Source organism: Colletotrichum acutatum (genome assembly GCF_030867785.1).
Source record: "Colletotrichum acutatum strain CBS 112980 chromosome Unknown BDZ83scaffold_252, whole genome shotgun sequence".
Taxonomy (NCBI): Eukaryota; Fungi; Ascomycota; class Sordariomycetes; order Glomerellales; family Glomerellaceae; genus Colletotrichum; species Colletotrichum acutatum.
This window is the reverse complement of record NW_026849246.1, coordinates 17,443-33,925: the sequence shown is the minus strand read 5'-3', so window position 1 is coordinate 33,925 and position 16,483 is coordinate 17,443. Positions and strand designations below refer to the sequence as shown.

The 16,483-nt window shown below is 55.1% G+C and overlaps 4 protein-coding genes across 4 annotated transcripts; 2 read left to right on the top strand and 2 right to left on the bottom strand.

Moving 5' to 3' along the window:
• Window positions 1-6,374: 6,374 nt before the first annotated feature.
• On the top strand, window positions 6,375-8,180 carry BDZ83DRAFT_644407 (pyridoxal-phosphate dependent enzyme). The gene is made up of 2 exons (XM_060509752.1): window positions 6,375-7,198; window positions 7,297-8,180. Exons 1-2 carry the CDS (start codon window positions 6,859-6,861, stop codon window positions 8,133-8,135), a joined length of 1,179 nt encoding a protein of 392 aa, XP_060357526.1. The 5' UTR covers window positions 6,375-6,858; the 3' UTR covers window positions 8,136-8,180.
• Window positions 8,181-9,304: 1,124 nt separating this feature from the next.
• BDZ83DRAFT_644404 (uncharacterized protein) lies at window positions 9,305-9,900 on the bottom strand. The gene has a single exon (XM_060509751.1). The coding sequence runs from the start codon at window positions 9,800-9,802 to the stop codon at window positions 9,614-9,616; it is 189 nt and encodes a 62-aa protein (XP_060357525.1). The 5' UTR covers window positions 9,803-9,900; the 3' UTR covers window positions 9,305-9,613.
• Window positions 9,901-10,225: 325 nt separating this feature from the next.
• Window positions 10,226-10,750, top strand: BDZ83DRAFT_551909 (uncharacterized protein; the record flags this gene model as incomplete). The annotated part of the gene is made up of 1 exon (XM_060503497.1): window positions 10,226-10,750. A coding segment is annotated over one exon (525 nt), but the record flags the coding sequence as incomplete, so codon positions are not given.
• A 1,804-nt stretch (window positions 10,751-12,554) lies between these two features.
• BDZ83DRAFT_736274 (uncharacterized protein) lies at window positions 12,555-14,924 on the bottom strand (the record flags this gene model as incomplete). Its single annotated transcript, XM_060512991.1, has 4 exons — window positions 12,555-14,309; window positions 14,397-14,623; window positions 14,668-14,831; window positions 14,910-14,924. The coding sequence occupies 4 exons, from the start codon at window positions 14,922-14,924 to the stop codon at window positions 12,673-12,675; spliced, it is 2,043 nt and encodes a 680-aa protein (XP_060357523.1). The 3' UTR covers window positions 12,555-12,672.
• Between the last annotated feature and the right edge of the window lie 1,559 nt (window positions 14,925-16,483).

The following is a 16,483-nucleotide window of genomic DNA, read 5'->3' as shown; positions in this document are numbered from 1 at the left end:
ACATAGTTTATTACGCCCCGGCTAAGCTGTTTAGGGCTCGCATGATTATCTACATATTCTCCACATTCGTTCATATCCTTGCCTCCCAGAAGCCCATACAAGTCTTGTTCGTCTCCGTATGTGTCTTTTTTAGTTTTGCATGTCGATGCTGCGGTTGCTCGTGGGGTTAGTAGCAGGCCATCTCGGAGTTGTTTCTCAAAGTGTTCGACGTCCTATCGTCGGCGGCCGAAGCTAGTCCTGCTGTCGATGGCACGAGGATGCGTGGGGGTGTCTCCGGTTAATTTGATGATGTTAGTTGCGTGTGGTTTCGCTGCTGGCTGATCTGTGCATCTAGCCTCTCCGTGCTCATGGCGAACTTGATCGTCTCTTTGACAACGTCTACGCTTGGCGACCAATCCTTAGGGTCGGACGCGCGCTTTCCTCCCAGGAAGTATGACAGATTTCCTCTCCGCGTTTCCGTCTGTTGGAGCATCCGAGTCCGCTGTGCCGTCCACTGTGTGCATCGAAAGAGAAAATGCTCTACCGTTTCTGCAGATTGCCCGCAAGCGCATAGCGCCGCGGCGGTTGCGCCGATCTGGTAGAGGTACCAGTTCAGCCTTGCCATTCCGGTGCGTAGTTGCGCTAGAATGCTGGCTTCTTTCCAGGCCAGTCCGTCATACAGCTTGCGTGTGTGGTTTCCCGGCAGGGCTATGTCGATCTTCTTCGAATATGCTCCTACGTTGTCGGGCAAGGCTCCGTGCTTCTGTCGCACGCTCTGTAAAGCGATCCTAAGTGCCGTCGAGTAGGCTCTGGCCGGCCGTTTTTGTGGTGTCTTGTTTACTTGGGTACTTTCCTTTGCTGCTGCTTTGGCCGCTTGCGCCAGGTCTGACTCTATCGATGATGGAAGCCAGAAGAGAGTGACTCTGTTGCCTCGTCTCTGCAGAGCTTGCACGCTGGCATATAGTTGTCGGATCTCTTGTTGGCCTGACTGCTGCCGCGGGTTGTGCATCACCAACACTGCCGCTTTGTTGCGGGTGAAGACGTGGATGGCCCGGTACTCGAGTCTCTCTGGGAGAGACTTGACCGCTTCTGCCAGTGCCGCTAGCTCTGCTACATACGGGTTCTGCTCCGTTCTCTGACCGAACGTACGCGAGGCCGTCACGACGCCACCGCCCCCTCTGAAAGATGCGGGCAGCGTCGTCGCCGTTCCAAAGCCCACAACCTCGTTCCTTGCTGAGCTCCCTGTCGCTATCCTCACTGCCCATCCAGACCGGATTGCCTCAGAGGCCTTGACCGTGTCGTCGTCGACTACTGTATCAATACGACGTTCCCAAGGAGCGATCGAATACCCTTCGATAGTCTCCAGCTTGTCAAGGGGTAGGTCGCGATAGGCCTCCGCCATCAACTGGAAGGGTGACGGAAACCGTCTAAAGGCCACCGCCCGCAGACGTCGAAGCGGATGGGTCTTGGGAAGGCTTCGCAGCCGTACCCAGAATGTCGTTGATTTTCTGTCGTACCTCTCTTGCGCCGATTGTATGCTTGCCTCCGCTTCAGCGACCGCCGTGGCCACCGTGTTGAAGGTTCCCACGATCGCTTGGGCGCCAATCCTCTGCACTCGGTTGATCACCCTCATCTGCGCTGCTCGACACCTGTACCTCCAGACGTTCGACGCGTAGTCCATCGTCGGTGCTACGGCCGCCACGAAAAGCTGTCTGGCCGTCGCCGGAGACAGGCCTTTGAGCCGTTTGAGCCCCAGCACGGCCTCCAGCCCTTTTGTCGTCGCGTCTGCGATGTGCTTTTCGAAACGGAGTTTCGTGTCCATCATCACTCCCAATACTTTGACGTGGTCCTTTGCTCGGACAGTGTCACCTTTGATGACGAAGCTGGTTGAGTCCGCCGGCAGCCTCCAGTTGCGCGTGAAGTGGATGATGGCCGTCTTGTCCGTCTCGAACGTCGCCCCGCTTCGTCGTTCCCACGCGAGTGCTCGATCGATAATATCTTGGATGCCCTGACGGTTTGCTTCGCGCGATCGGCCTGTGACCCACGCCGTGTAGTCATCGACGAAGGCCAGCGCGCCCCCGTTCTCGTCGATTTGGTGCTGTACGAGATCGGCGTTGAAGAAGAGGAAGAGCACGGGCGAAAGCGGCGAACCCTGAGGCAGTCCGGCTTGTGGTAGCGGACGAGCCTCGGACTCGTGACCGTTAACCAGGATGCTTGCCGTTCTATGGGAGCAGAAGGCGTCCACCCATCTCACCAGCTTGTCCGGGATCCCCCGCGCTCTGAGTCTTTGAAGTAGTCTCTCTTTGTACACACCATTGTATGCTCCCTTGACATCGAAGCTGACCAGACTGACCACCTTTCTCTTTCTCCACGCTCTGTAGATGTACTCCTGCAGCAGTACCAGCGCCTGCTCTGCCGACCTCTGCTTGCGAGCGCCAAAGTGGCTCGTGGGAAGGAGGCCGAACGTCTCGACAGCGTGCGAGATACGTTCTGCCAGGACCGACTCCAGCACTTTTCCGAGCGTCGAGAGAAGCGAGATCGGTCGCCAGGCCTTCGCTATACCGTAGTCGCTTTTGTTTGGCTTCTTCAGCGGGATGATCTTTGCGTGTCGCCACTGCCTCGGCAACACCCCTTCATCCAGTGAGGTCTGGAAGAGTGTAAGCACCCTCTCCTTCACCACTGGCCACGTGTGCTTCCACACTGCCACCGGCAGACCGTCCTCTCCGGGTGCTTTCCACGACTTTGCCGCAAAGAGCTGTCTCTCTACTTCTCCCAGTGTGAGGTTAGGGAAGGGTACCGGCGATCGTTGTGGCCGATCCCCCTCCTCCTCGATCATGCTGGGGAGAGGAGGGAAAAATGTGGAGAGCAGCTCTTCGGCCTGTTCTGCGGCGTCTCCCGTTTGGGAACCATCCGCCCTTTTAAGTTGAGGTATCTTGTCGAAAGATGCCCCTTTACTGGCGTCGAGATACTTCGCGGCCTTCCAGATATTGGCGTCGTCGGCCAGAAAGTCCTCCCAATGGCTCTTCTTCTGTTGTCGGATGGCATCGTGATATTGCTTGGCTGCCGAGCGTGCGCGTTGCTCCAGTTCAGGTTGACTGTTACCTGCCCTTCTCTCCGCTCTCGCCCGGTTTCTCCAGTGGGTATGGATCTGCCGGAGCTGGGTGAGGTCAGCCGTCCACCATCTCTTTGCATACGGTGATGGCTTGGCCGTAGGTGGTCAGTGCCATCGTACTGGCCAGTACGGCACGAGCCACTAGACATCCGTCACCGTCGGCCAATGCCATCACCGTATGCAAAGAGATGGTGGACGGCTGACCTCACCCAGCTCCGGCAGATCCATACCCACTGGAGAAACCGGGCGAGAGCGGAGAGAAGGGCAGGTAACAGTCAACCTGAACTGGAGCAACGCGCACGCTCGGCAGCCAAGCAATATCACGATGCCATCCGACAACAGAAGAAGAGCCATTGGGAGGACTTTCTGGCCGACGACGCCAATATCTGGAAGGCCGCGAAGTATCTCGACGCCAGTAAAGGGGCATCTTTCGACAAGATACCTCAACTTAAAAGGGCGGATGGTTCCCAAACGGGAGACGCCGCAGAACAGGCCGAAGAGCTGCTCTCCACATTTTTCCCTCCTCTCCCCAGCATGATCGAGGAGGAGGGGGATCGGCCACAACGATCGCCGGTACCCTTCCCTAACCTCACACTGGGAGAAGTAGAGAGACAGCTCTTTGCGGCAAAGTCGTGGAAAGCACCCGGAGAGGACGGTCTGCCGGTGGCAGTGTGGAAGCACACGTGGCCAGTGGTGAAGGAGAGGGTGCTTACACTCTTCCAGACCTCACTGGATGAAGGGGTGTTGCCGAGGCAGTGGCGACACGCAAAGATCATCCCGCTGAAGAAGCCAAACAAAAGCGACTACGGTATAGCGAAGGCCTGGCGACCGATCTCGCTTCTCTCGACGCTCGGAAAAGTGCTGGAGTCGGTCCTGGCAGAACGTATCTCGCACGCTGTCGAGACGTTCGGCCTCCTTCCCACGAGCCACTTTGGCGCTCGCAAGCAGAGGTCGGCAGAGCAGGCGCTGGTACTGCTGCAGGAGTACATCTACAGAGCGTGGAGAAAGAGAAAGGTGGTCAGTCTGGTCAGCTTCGATGTCAAGGGAGCATACAATGGTGTGTACAAAGAGAGACTACTTCAAAGACTCAGAGCGCGGGGGATCCCGGACAAGCTGGTGAGATGGGTGGACGCCTTCTGCTCCCATAGAACGGCAAGCATCCTGGTTAACGGTCACGAGTCCGAGGCTCGTCCGCTACCACAAGCCGGACTGCCTCAGGGTTCGCCGCTTTCGCCCGTGCTCTTCCTCTTCTTCAACGCCGATCTCGTACAGCACCAAATCGACGAGAACGGGGGCGCGCTGGCCTTCGTCGATGACTACACGGCGTGGGTCACAGGCCGATCGCGCGAAGCAAACCGTCAGGGCATCCAAGATATTATCGATCGAGCACTCGCGTGGGAACGACGAAGCGGGGCGACGTTCGAGACGGACAAGACGGCCATCATCCACTTCACGCGCAACTGGAGGCTGCCGGCGGACTCAACCAGCTTCGTCATCAAAGGTGACACTGTCCGAGCAAAGGACCACGTCAAAGTATTGGGAGTGATGATGGACACGAAACTCCGTTTCGAAAAGCACATCGCAGACGCGACGACAAAAGGGCTGGAGGCCGTGCTGGGGCTCAAACGGCTCAAAGGCCTGTCTCCGGCGACGGCCAGACAGCTTTTCGTGGCGGCCGTAGCACCGACGATGGACTACGCGTCGAACGTCTGGAGGTACAGGTGTCGAGCAGCGCAGATGAGGGTGATCAACCGAGTGCAGAGGATTGGCGCCCAAGCGATCGTGGGAACCTTCAACACGGTGGCCACGGCGGTCGCTGAAGCGGAGGCAAGCATACAATCGGCGCAAGAGAGGTACGACAGAAAATCAACGACATTCTGGGTACGGCTGCGAAGCCTTCCCAAGACCCATCCGCTTCGACGTCTGCGGGCGGTGGCCTTTAGACGGTTTCCGTCACCCTTCCAGTTGATGGCGGAGGCCTATCGCGACCTACCCCTTGACAAGCTGGAGACTATCGAAGGGTATTCGATCGCTCCTTGGGAACGTCGTATTGATACAGTAGTCGACGACGACACGGTCAAGGCCTCTGAGGCAATCCGGTCTGGATGGGCAGTGAGGATAGCGACAGGGAGCTCAGCAAGGAACGAGGTTGTGGGCTTTGGAACGGCGACGACGCTGCCCGCATCTTTCAGAGGGGGCGGTGGCGTCGTGACGGCCTCGCGTACGTTCGGTCAGAGAACGGAGCAGAACCCGTATGTAGCAGAGCTAGCGGCACTGGCAGAAGCGGTCAAGTCTCTCCCAGAGAGACTCGAGTACCGGGCCATCCACGTCTTCACCCGCAACAAAGCGGCAGTGTTGGTGATGCACAACCCGCGGCAGCAGTCAGGCCAACAAGAGATCCGACAACTATATGCCAGCGTGCAAGCTCTGCAGAGACGAGGCAACAGAGTCACTCTCTTCTGGCTTCCATCATCGATAGAGTCAGACCTGGCGCAAGCGGCCAAAGCAGCAGCAAAGGAAAGTACCCAAGTAAACAAGACACCACAAAAACGGCCGGCCAGAGCCTACTCGACGGCACTTAGGATCGCTTTACAGAGCGTGCGACAGAAGCACGGAGCCTTGCCCGACAACGTAGGAGCATATTCGAAGAAGATCGACATAGCCCTGCCGGGAAACCACACACGCAAGCTGTATGACGGACTGGCCTGGAAAGAAGCCAGCATTCTAGCGCAACTACGCACCGGAATGGCAAGGCTGAACTGGTACCTCTACCAGATCGGCGCAACCGCCGCGGCGCTATGCGCTTGCGGGCAATCTGCAGAAACGGTAGAGCATTTTCTCTTTCGATGCACACAGTGGACGGCACAGCGGACTCGGATGCTCCAACAGACGGAAACGCGGAGAGGAAATCTGTCATACTTCCTGGGAGGAAAGCGCGCGTCCGACCCTAAGGATTGGTCGCCAAGCGTAGACGTTGTCAAAGAGACGATCAAGTTCGCCATGAGCACGGAGAGGCTAGATGCACAGATCAGCCAGCAGCGAAACCACACGCAACTAACATCATCAAATTAACCGGAGACACCCCCACGCATCCTCGTGCCATCGACAGCAGGACTAGCTTCGGCCGCCGACGATAGGACGTCGAACACTTTGAGAAACAACTCCGAGATGGCCTGCTACTAACCCCACGAGCAACCGCAGCATCGACATGCAAAACTAAAAAAGACACATACGGAGACGAACAAGACTTGTATGGGCTTCTGGGAGGCAAGGATATGAACGAATGTGGAGAATATGTAGATAATCATGCGAGCCCTAAACAGCTTAGCCGGGGCGTAATAAACTATGTATGTATGTATGTATGTGCGAATGCGTTAGATGCGTCAGTGGGGATGAGGCTAAGCGAGTGTTTGGGGTCATTTGAACCGATACGAAAATTTATACGAGTATATATACGAATATAGACGAGTACAGAAGCAAGAACGCGATCGATCAAGTTGGAGTAAGTTCTATACTTGGGGTAACTTCTCCCACCTCCACAATCAACAGGTCCACACCACCCAAGAAGAATTGAAGTTCTGCATCGCAACTATTTCCGCGATGAAGTACTCACTTTATAAAGTCACATGCCCCGATCAGCACATTGAGCAAGGAGTGCCATCCGGTCACACTTACATTTCATTCTTATCTTCGTTACCTCTCACTACCCACGTAATATTGTGATACAGACACAGAGAATCACATTTATTGTTTGGATTACCTCCGTCATGGCAGACCCGACGCTTTCTCGATCACTCGCCCGGTCCTCAGTCATTGAGGCGCACAATCTCGTTAAACCACACGTTCACTTCACGCCTGTCCTCACCAACAAAACCTTAACCAACCTAGCATCAACTCCGCGTCGTCCGGAAGATCTCAGAAAGACAAGGTGGGAAGGGTTGACACCTGCAAGACCTACGCTGAGATTGTGGTTCAAATGTGAGAATTTGCAGCGAATTGGAGCTTTCAAGGTCAGGGGGGCTTTCCATGCATTGGAAAGATTGAAGATGGAACCTGGGTGGCTTGAAAATGGTGGAATGGAGAAGGGGGTTGTGACACATAGCTCTGGTGAGGACATTCCTTGCGAAGTTGAGTTCTACTGAATTGGCAGGCTTGAAATCTCGGCGCAATTCAACTCATGAGTCAACTGCTAATGAATGAATAAGGCAACCATGCTCAAGCTTTGGCTCTAGCAGCTAAAGAGCTCGGGATGCCAGCACATATCGTGATGCCCGACATTTCCCCTGCAAACAAGATCGCTGGGGCGAGAGGCTACGGCGCCCACGTGACTTTCAGCGGCAGCACCTCTACTGAGCGCGAGACTGTTGCCGACCGCATTAGGTTAGAGACCGGAGCACGCCTTGTACCGCCTTACGATCATCCGGACATTATCCTCGGGCAGGGCACTCTTGGTCTTGAGTTTCAACAGCAAGTCCGGGATTTGTTGGGTGCTGGTTATTCTACTGAGCATCCAACATTCGACTCTACGGGTCAAGCTCCTGCATCCGCAGGTTGCGAAGCAGGGCTTGACGCGATCATTGCACCCTGTGGAGGCGGTGGGATGCTCTCTGGGGTGGCGCTTAGCTGTGAAGGAACAGGCATCCAGGTTTTCGGGGCGGAGCCCGAGTTTGAAGGCGGAGATGACGGTAAACGTGGTTTCGAGACTGGAGCACGGATCGAGACTGTCAACACTCTTTCCATAGCTGACGGGCTCAGAACGCCCGTCGGAAAGATACCATGGTCAGTGATATATGAGAGACGATTAGTAAAGGGTATGTATAGTGTCACTGAGGACGAGATCAAGGCGGCATTGAAATTGGTGTTGGAGAGGTTCAAGCTTGTAATTGAGCCGAGCGCAGCGGTGCCTCTTGCTGTCGTCCTGTTCAACGAGGAGTTTAGGGCAATGGTTGAAAGAGAGGCAGGGGCTCGGGGGTGGAACTTGGGAATAGTCTTCAGCGGCGGAAACATGGCTATTGACGGCTTGATGAAAATCTTCTCAGCCTAGAGTACTAAGTAGCAAAATTCGAGTCTTGAATAGAAAGTTTGCAGCGCTTGTAGTCAAAGATAGCTAGGTAAGTAAAAAGCAATAAAACGTCTTACGCTCCTGGCACGAAGAAATCGGCTTCGTGAAAATGGACTTTCGCAAATACCACCATAAGGCACATATGGCAGCATACAAGGACCGGCTGCTTGCAGAGAATGCCGAAGCAGAGCTTGCCAAGACGAATGTCCAAGACGCGGACATCCCTATGGGCGACTACACCACCACCAAGCCCACCTTTCACTTCCCAGAGTCCTTGGAAATGAGATACTACTGCTAGGAACGGAGGAGGCTATGGATGAGTACCCTGGCTACATGACATCCTACAGGCGCGCGTGGGCCGAAGTCTCGCTTGCGCCGGGCGACCAGGCCAAGCTGGATGGGGTCTGGATGTGGCATTATTATCGTAAGCGGAAGAATGAGAAGTTCTAGTACGGGTAGAACTAGCTTTGGAATAATTGCCGGATTTGTTCCGCGGTGAGCTTGTGGAGTAGAAGGCCTTTAGGCTATAACGGGATATTGTTTCTGGATCAGGTGGCGTCTGTCTCTCCAGCGAGGAAATAGCTTTTGAGGTTTTGGTGTGATAGATACTCAGTGATACCCCTTGCAAATATGGAATGGTTGACGGAATAAAAACATCCGAGTCACCTACTTTGTGTAAAGAGTTTCACCTTCGCCAGAGTTCAGGACTCAAATTCTGCCCCTACATCGACCTCGGATGAGCCGAGCTGTCGTGACTGTGGAAATAGGTAGGCACGGAACTAAGGTACATCCCGATGATTCAAGGAGCCGCCAGTGACCAGCAACGAGAAGGAGCGCACTGCTCCCGCCCCCACCCTACCTGCCCCGAGACTGAGGGCAAGGCTTCATATATCCCGTCAGTTCCATTCCTGTCACCAACGGCAGCAGGCGCCTCACAGGCCTGTGAGGTCAGGTCAAACTGCCGTTTGGCGGGATGGGTACGGGCAAGCCTGTTCAACTGGCTAAGCCTACGCTAGGGTCTAGGTTCAAATCCCGGCATGAGCACCAGAGATGTAGCCCCCATTCGCCACCGGGGGGGTGAACTCTTTTGCTTTTTGGTATTTTGGTAATTTGATGACTTATACAAGGTGGTGGACGGCTGGCTGTTTTGAGTGAGATACAGACTTGTCTTCAGCCACGGAACGGTCAGTGGCGTTGAGAGTCACTCGGTGATCATCGCCAAGGCTGTGTGGCGTTTTCCCCCGAGGCTGTGCCGCTTCAGACCGATCATGAACATGTGCGGTGTGGTGAGACAAGGTCCGTCATGTCTTCCATGCATCCGGGTGGCGCGCCCACTACATCCCTGGGGTAAAAGGACTCAAGTACGACAGATTACCCTATTCGGGGATACAGCCGCATTCCACGTATCACAAATGAGGCTTTCTCACGATGGTGGTCACGAGGCATGACCTCAGCCTTTCTCATGTTCCATCCTCCTGGCCGTCTCCTCTTCTCGGCACCAAGTCTGGGAGGCTCACTGGCTTAATGTTAACCACACGTGATGGTATGTTACGCATCGTGATTCCGACGGTCGTTGGATAGTGCTTATGTTGCCTCGTTTGTAGCGCTCGCCCTATTGTGCGTGTGCAGAGGCTCATAATGCGGGGCATAGCCGTCTCCGAATGGTCTAGTCGGATGCATGTAAGGTAGTGAGAAATGACAGCCTGCTTGCGGTATCTGGACTGAGCAACAACGTGTTTCCTCAATAACATGCTTACCCGAACTTATATGGTCGGTGTTGTGAGAACGTTTCATGTCGGTAGACCCCAACACACAAAGCAAACATATCTCAAGAATTGAAGCTCAAGGCAGCTCGAGACCTCACGATGGACATGAACGACAAGATGGAACTCCTCGAAGTTCGTCCACTGTGTTCACTATCACGCTCATACCCAGCGCTCCAATGCCTCACTCGCTCTGCTCATCCTTCACAAAAGAGGCATCGTTCTCTCAAGACTCGCACATCTCGCGTCTGCTTACAACAAACAACATTTCCGCTCCACTCATCCGCTGAACCCAGTTTCAGGAAGCAAATCACCCAACGTGTAGAAAGAGCTCAGCAAACGTTCACAATCACTGACTTACCACCTGAACTACACCATATCATCATCGACTTTCTCGACCCCATCGATAGCACGTGTCTCGGGTTAGCAAGCCGCTACTTCTATACCCTTCATCGACGACGGCATGGCAATGTCCATCTCGCCACGGGACGTCCGAGGCCCAACGACCAGGAATGGGCATGGAGATCGGCATCTGCGTTGTCGGTCGTCAAGTCTATCAACACAACGACGGCGACGGCGACGACTGCCGCTGACGATACCCCGCTGGCAAACGAGCGGCCAATATCCTACCCGCAGCCGATGCCACTCTTCAGGTGCGAAAAGTGTGGACTCGAGCGATGTGAACTACAAAGACACATCCGAGACTGGTTCCCTCGAGACCACGACTACTGCACCATCTCTGGAAAGTACATGAGACTAGGCTCTCATAGAGAGGAAGCAGGATTCTGTTACCGGCGCTCGCCTAGAAAACCCAGCTTGTGTGGAAAACATCATCCGCGATCCATTGTCGGGAAAGTTGTCCGAGAAGCCGTAGGGCCTGATGCTGTGGCCACCATCACAGGCTCAGTCATAGAAAAGGATGTAATGGAATATGCGTTGGAGGCACAGGAGATGAACACCCTGGTTTGCGCAACATTGTGTCGTAAGGAAGAGTAACAGAGTTCAGACTCGGAAAGCTTATCTCAACTCACTTATGAATGAGACGGGGCTCATTGGAGCTTCACCCACTTTTGCTCACCCCTCAAATCAGTTGAATAAGGACCAACTGACTCGTTGTGTGAGTGTCCCTCGTTGAAGCAGCGTCTCCCTGCCGGACAGCCGTTGATCGCATGAACTTTAGGCACGCTTCGCCATGAGCTCCAATCCCTCTTCGCGGTTCCCTAATGCTCGCTGACCTTGATCCAAAAAGACTTGCATTTGTTCCGAGTTGGTGATGGTTGGCAATAGAGCAGTCTCTGTGTATTTCCTCCATGAAGTCATGATCAGCAGCCGGAAGACAGCCGTGTCAATTGCCTTGATTCAACATTGGGAGAGGTAAAAAAGGGCAATCTCAAGTTCAGAGTCTCGGGCCATCACGACCGAATCGCCAGAAGTGGGGAATGAGTGCGGGTAAGGGGTCGCCAAAGAAGCCGTGTCTTTGCCGTTGCTGGAGGCGTTACGCGAGTCAACTTGCCTCCCAGTTACTGCTCACAAGGAAATACCGAAAAGCAGGCTAAAGGAGCACGGTATAAGGAGCAGCTCAGCACCGTCGGGATGCCAAGACTTTGGAAAAGTTCGAGAACCAAGCAACGCCGCAGGCCGGCAGAAGCCCAGGAACCCACAGCTTCCCGCGCCCCCCGGAGTTGGAGAAATGGCAACTCCGGCTGCCCGGATTTATCCCCCTCCTTCTATTACCTAGGATCCTAAGGTACTCGCCGAGTCATTGTGTCTTTACGTCAATTACCCGATTCGATGCGCAAGTGGTAAAGAACCCGGGTGCGAGCCAATCACGTCGAGTCGGGCGGCTGAATCTGGGAGTGATGGGCTATGCTTGGCAAGGATACTACGATGTCGCTCAAGACGAGGGGGAGCTGGAGAGAGGGAGGGGACTGTAAAGTCTATTTCAACTGCTGCGATTACTGCCATTCTTGAAGATATGATGCTCCAAGACTTCTATCGAGAGAGAATTAGAGGATGAGCTCGTTGGTTAAGAGTCCAGAGTTCACTTCGTTTCCGCGCAGCGAACCGCGGAGGCGCGACCGAGGCCGACCACAAAGTCCCTGTTTCCACTTGTTCCTCCCCACTGGCCAAGTGACCTTCGTTCTGAAGTGGATGTGCTCGGTGTATAGAGTGTGTGGCAATGTAGATCAACTCGAGTCATGGAACCCGTACCGGCAACCTTGTTGATTGACATACGGCTATTTGTTCTTATTGACGTGTACAAACGCATCGACTCTCTGCATTCTTTGACCTTGCAGCGCGCCGACGGAGAAACTGCTCATGGCTAAAACAAAGGATTACGAGATGATGAGTTTGTACAAGAACGGTTTGTGGGTTGTGTGATTTTGTTGAGTAAAGTAAAGTAAGGTAAATATCTGTTGATGCCAACAGTAACGGCGCCAATGCAACACTTTGATCCAAACGGTCGTTTTCTCTCGAGCATGTTTCTGCGCCAGCGAGCAGATACGATACATTCGTCCATAGTCTCGGACCAAGTATGGTCTTCTAAAAATTTTAATCCTCGTCGCTATGATCGAAGCAGTCCACGCTCATGGTAATAATATGCAACAAAAAAAAAAAAAAAAAAAAAAAAAAGAGAAGAAAAAGAAGAGAAGAAAAAGAAGAGGAGGGAGGTAGGCTTCCATCGCGCTTTGCCCTCTCGGACCGGCGGGGAAAACGTACATGAACTCTTTTCAAACTCATGACTCTTCCTCCTTTCACTGCTCCCTCCCCGAAAACTCGTAGCCCTCCATCCAGCCGGCAAGTTGATCCAATTCACAGCTGCCGCAGCGGAGAAGCAGACGTTGGGTGTACGGGACCTGTACTGCGGCTGCCGACGATGATTTATCCTTTTTGTCGTCCGTCTGGACCAAATCCGCAAACCGGGCGTCGGTAAGGTAGTCCTTGACGCGCATCTCCTCGGCCGGCAACGAAAACAGGCTAGCGTTCTGCCTCGTCACCTCCTCGATGCTAACGTTATGTTCCCGCTCAATCATCCGCTTGCCAATGTAGTGCAGCTCATGTCCCTCGCCCAGCGTCACGGGCTCCCGCCTTCCCATGGCGAGTTCCCACGCAATGAGCCACGCCTGGTACCGAATATCGAGCCAGCGGCACTTAACAATAACGAACTCGACAAGGGAGAGGAAACTCGGTTTAAAATCGAATTGGAAATCGTCCGGCGCCTCGGGCGGGACGTCGGGGCAGCTGTCGAGGATCAACCGCGCGAGCACAACGATGCGCGCGAAGTTCTCCTTGAAGCAGTCGTAGACGGACTCGTCGTGAGACCGGCAGACGCTGATGCAGATCTTGGCCGCCTGGTACTTCATCTCCGTCTCGGCGCAGATGAGCCCCTGGTGCTTCGGCAGGGGGCGGTCGCCGTCGTCGTCTTTGCGGGGGTTCTCGACAAAGGCGAGGAAGGCGGCGTGCCAGCGGTCGAGCGAGGCACAGATGTGTTTTTGCTCCTCGGACATGACGGGGCCCTTTGAGGCGAGGCGGGAGTCCGTCTGCGACCCGGGGTCGGCAGAGCGGATGTAGCGGATGGCGTCGAGGAGAATCGGGTCGACGGCGCGTTTGGGGAGGTAGATGCTGCTGCTCTTGTCAAAGGGGCCGAGGTTGTACCTGGATCCTAACCCGCCGAGGGTTCCTACGCCGCTGCTGCTGCTGATGCCGCCGCCGTGTTGGAGGTTGAGTGAGGGGAAGCCCGGTTTGTCGTAGTAGCAGAGCTGGATGATGCTGAGGCGGTGGAATTTCGGCACGATTTCGTCGAGCGTGTCTTGTTCCAGCTCGTCGTAGTCTACGTTGTTGAGGATATTGATGCCGCTGGCGAGGTGCTGCATGGCGGCATCGAAGCTCTTGCGGAGGAACTCCGTGGCGATGAAGAGGATGCAGCAGGAGAGGACGACGTCCACGTCGTTTGGTTGCGTCATGTCATCGTCGGGGTCGTCGCCGCCGGCCTGGCTCGGGGGTGATGTGAAGGGGTTCGTCGGCGTGAGGGTGTCTTGCCGGTCTGGTTCTGCGAGCTCTGGTATGCTCGAGATGCCTGGCGTCATGGCTGCTGGGGACTGGATGGCTGATGACGGTCCGGCGGAGGACAGGCTCGGGGATGAACGGTTACTGGGTGATCCGAAGGACCTGCTACTGTCGTTTCGTATCGTCGTCGTCGTTGAAGTCGTCCTAGTGGTGGTAGTTGTTCCCAACGTCGTCTGAACATCTTCAAACCCCCTTTCCGGCGCGACTTTGTTGGCCATCAACCGCAACGCCTTGCCATAATGCTCGTCGGCTTGCGGATTCCCTCTCCCTCCATCGGCAGTCGTTGTCGTTGCCGCTGTCGTCGTCGCCGTCTTTATCGTCGCTCCTTGGATCGAGTTACTCGGGGGTCCTCGCTGCGGGAAAAGACTGCCGATGGCAGCCATGGCATGCCTCACGGCGGGCTCCGACTTACTCAGGCGCGGTACGAGGTCGGACCAGAACTTGTTCTCAAAGTTCTGCGGCAGGTTAGGGGCGACGTCCCGAGCAAAGTACTCCACGGTGGCCTGGTCCGATTCGAATTCCCAGCCCGCCCTGGCCTGCGCGAGCGCGTCTCTCAGCCTCGTGGTGCGCGAGCGGGCGCGGGCGATGGCCCGGTTGCTGGGGACGACGACGGCGTAGCCCTCGCATTTGCGGCCGGTGCTGGTGCAGCGCGCGCACGCCGGTTTTGCTTCATCGCACTTTACCTTGCGTGACCTGTTTGAATGGGAGAAGAGAGAGAAGTAAGAATGGCAGAAACGAACGATTGTGGGAGAGAGGGGGAGGGAGTGAAGTGTTCCTTTTTCTTCTTGAGGACGGGATTGTGAATGTGGGAACGGAGACGGAGACGGAGGGTGAGGCCCGGTGGCCGCTTGGTCACACACGCACATCACACACTCTCACATGCAACACATTCTACAACGCGCGCACACGGTACGGCACACCTTACACACAACATATACATGTATATCACCGTACATACGCAGCCGGAGACGGGACCTTTCGTCCGGTCTCGTCTCGACAGCCGGCCCCGGTTGAAAACTGCAGCCCCGGAGACAATCCGGAGACCATCCGGAAGTCATCCGACTTTTTGAGGGATATAACACGTTCCGCCCGAGGCTGGGATTTCGGGCTGAAGCCAAGGCAGCGCCGCGCAGCAGCCCCCATCCGAATCGCCGATCAAGAGAGAAAAAGTCAAAGTGAAAAAATGAGGAAATACAGTATGAGAAAATAAACTCACTTGCAAGTTAAACAGCCTGTCCGGACCTTTGGCTGGCCTTTCCGTGTCATTATGCCTGTTCCGCTTTGCTCTGTTCTGGTCTGGACTCTACCGTCCCGCGTGTGCTTGCTCCAGCTGGCAGGCGGGAAGGTTGAGAAGGTAAAAAAAAAAAACCCCGGACCCAGGTCCGAGTACCCGCACAAAGCACGTTCGACAGCGCGGCAAATGCGTGCGGGATTTGGGTGTGTGTGTGTGTGTGTGTGTGTGTGTGTGGTGCAGGAAGTTTCCGAAGTCCCGGAGGCAGCGGCTGCGGCTGGGGGCCTGAACGGAAGAAAAAAAGAGGAGGAGAACGGGAGTGACGGGAGGCAAGGCTACTCTCTTCTGAAGATCTAGAAGGAAAAAAGGGATAAGGAATAGAGGAAAAAACCAAGAGAGCAGCAAGTTGTTGCGTTTCAAGTTTCGGAGGGGCAGAAAATCAGCCGCGCCGATGAGGCCAGGCAGACTAGACGCAAGATGCAGGTCGCGAGGACGCAACTGGCCGAGGCTGAAGGATGGGTGAGATTGGTTCGTGTCTGTCTTGTCTGCCTCTCTCTCTATAGGCTACTTGCTTAGTTTTTCTCTCCTCTGCCTCTTTCTTGTTCTCCTCATTCTTCTTCCTCTCTTTTTGTCTGCCCGCCCCCTTCCCCTCCGCCCTCCGGCCCCTCTCCCCCTCGACTAAAAGGTGACTGAGCAGCAAATTCCTGCCTGCGGCACTGCCTGGTCTGGCATGGTCTGGTTTCTTACCTACCTAGGTAATTATGGTTCTGGTTCTGCTTCACCGTTCTGCTTCCTACGCGCAAGGCACAGGCGCAGACGCAGTGCGCAGCGTGGGTGGGCGGCGCGGGTTGCGGTGTCACTCTTGTTCCCCTGTCTCTCCCTGCGTCCAGTCGACTACAAAGTATTCTTTTTGGCTCTTCTCTGCTTGTGACTTGTCCTCAATTCGGGTCAAATTTGCACCCAAATTTGGGGGCCGCTGCGGCCACCACCGCCGCACCACCAACAAGATGCGTTTCTTTACCAAATTGAATTCTTCGGGCTTCTCCCCTCCCCTGCACAGCTGCAGTTGTCACCTGAGGAGGACCTGGTACGCCTGTGCTTCCTATGGCCGATCCAACACGGCGCTAATCTTTTTGGTCACTTGGACTTGGCGTCGAGAAGACCAGGGGGAGGGGGGAGGGGGCGTGTAGTGTACCGTCGGGTGTTGATGAGATTGATGACCCAAGAAGGGAATGCGAGCGCGGCTGTGCCATGTTCAAGTTGTGTCT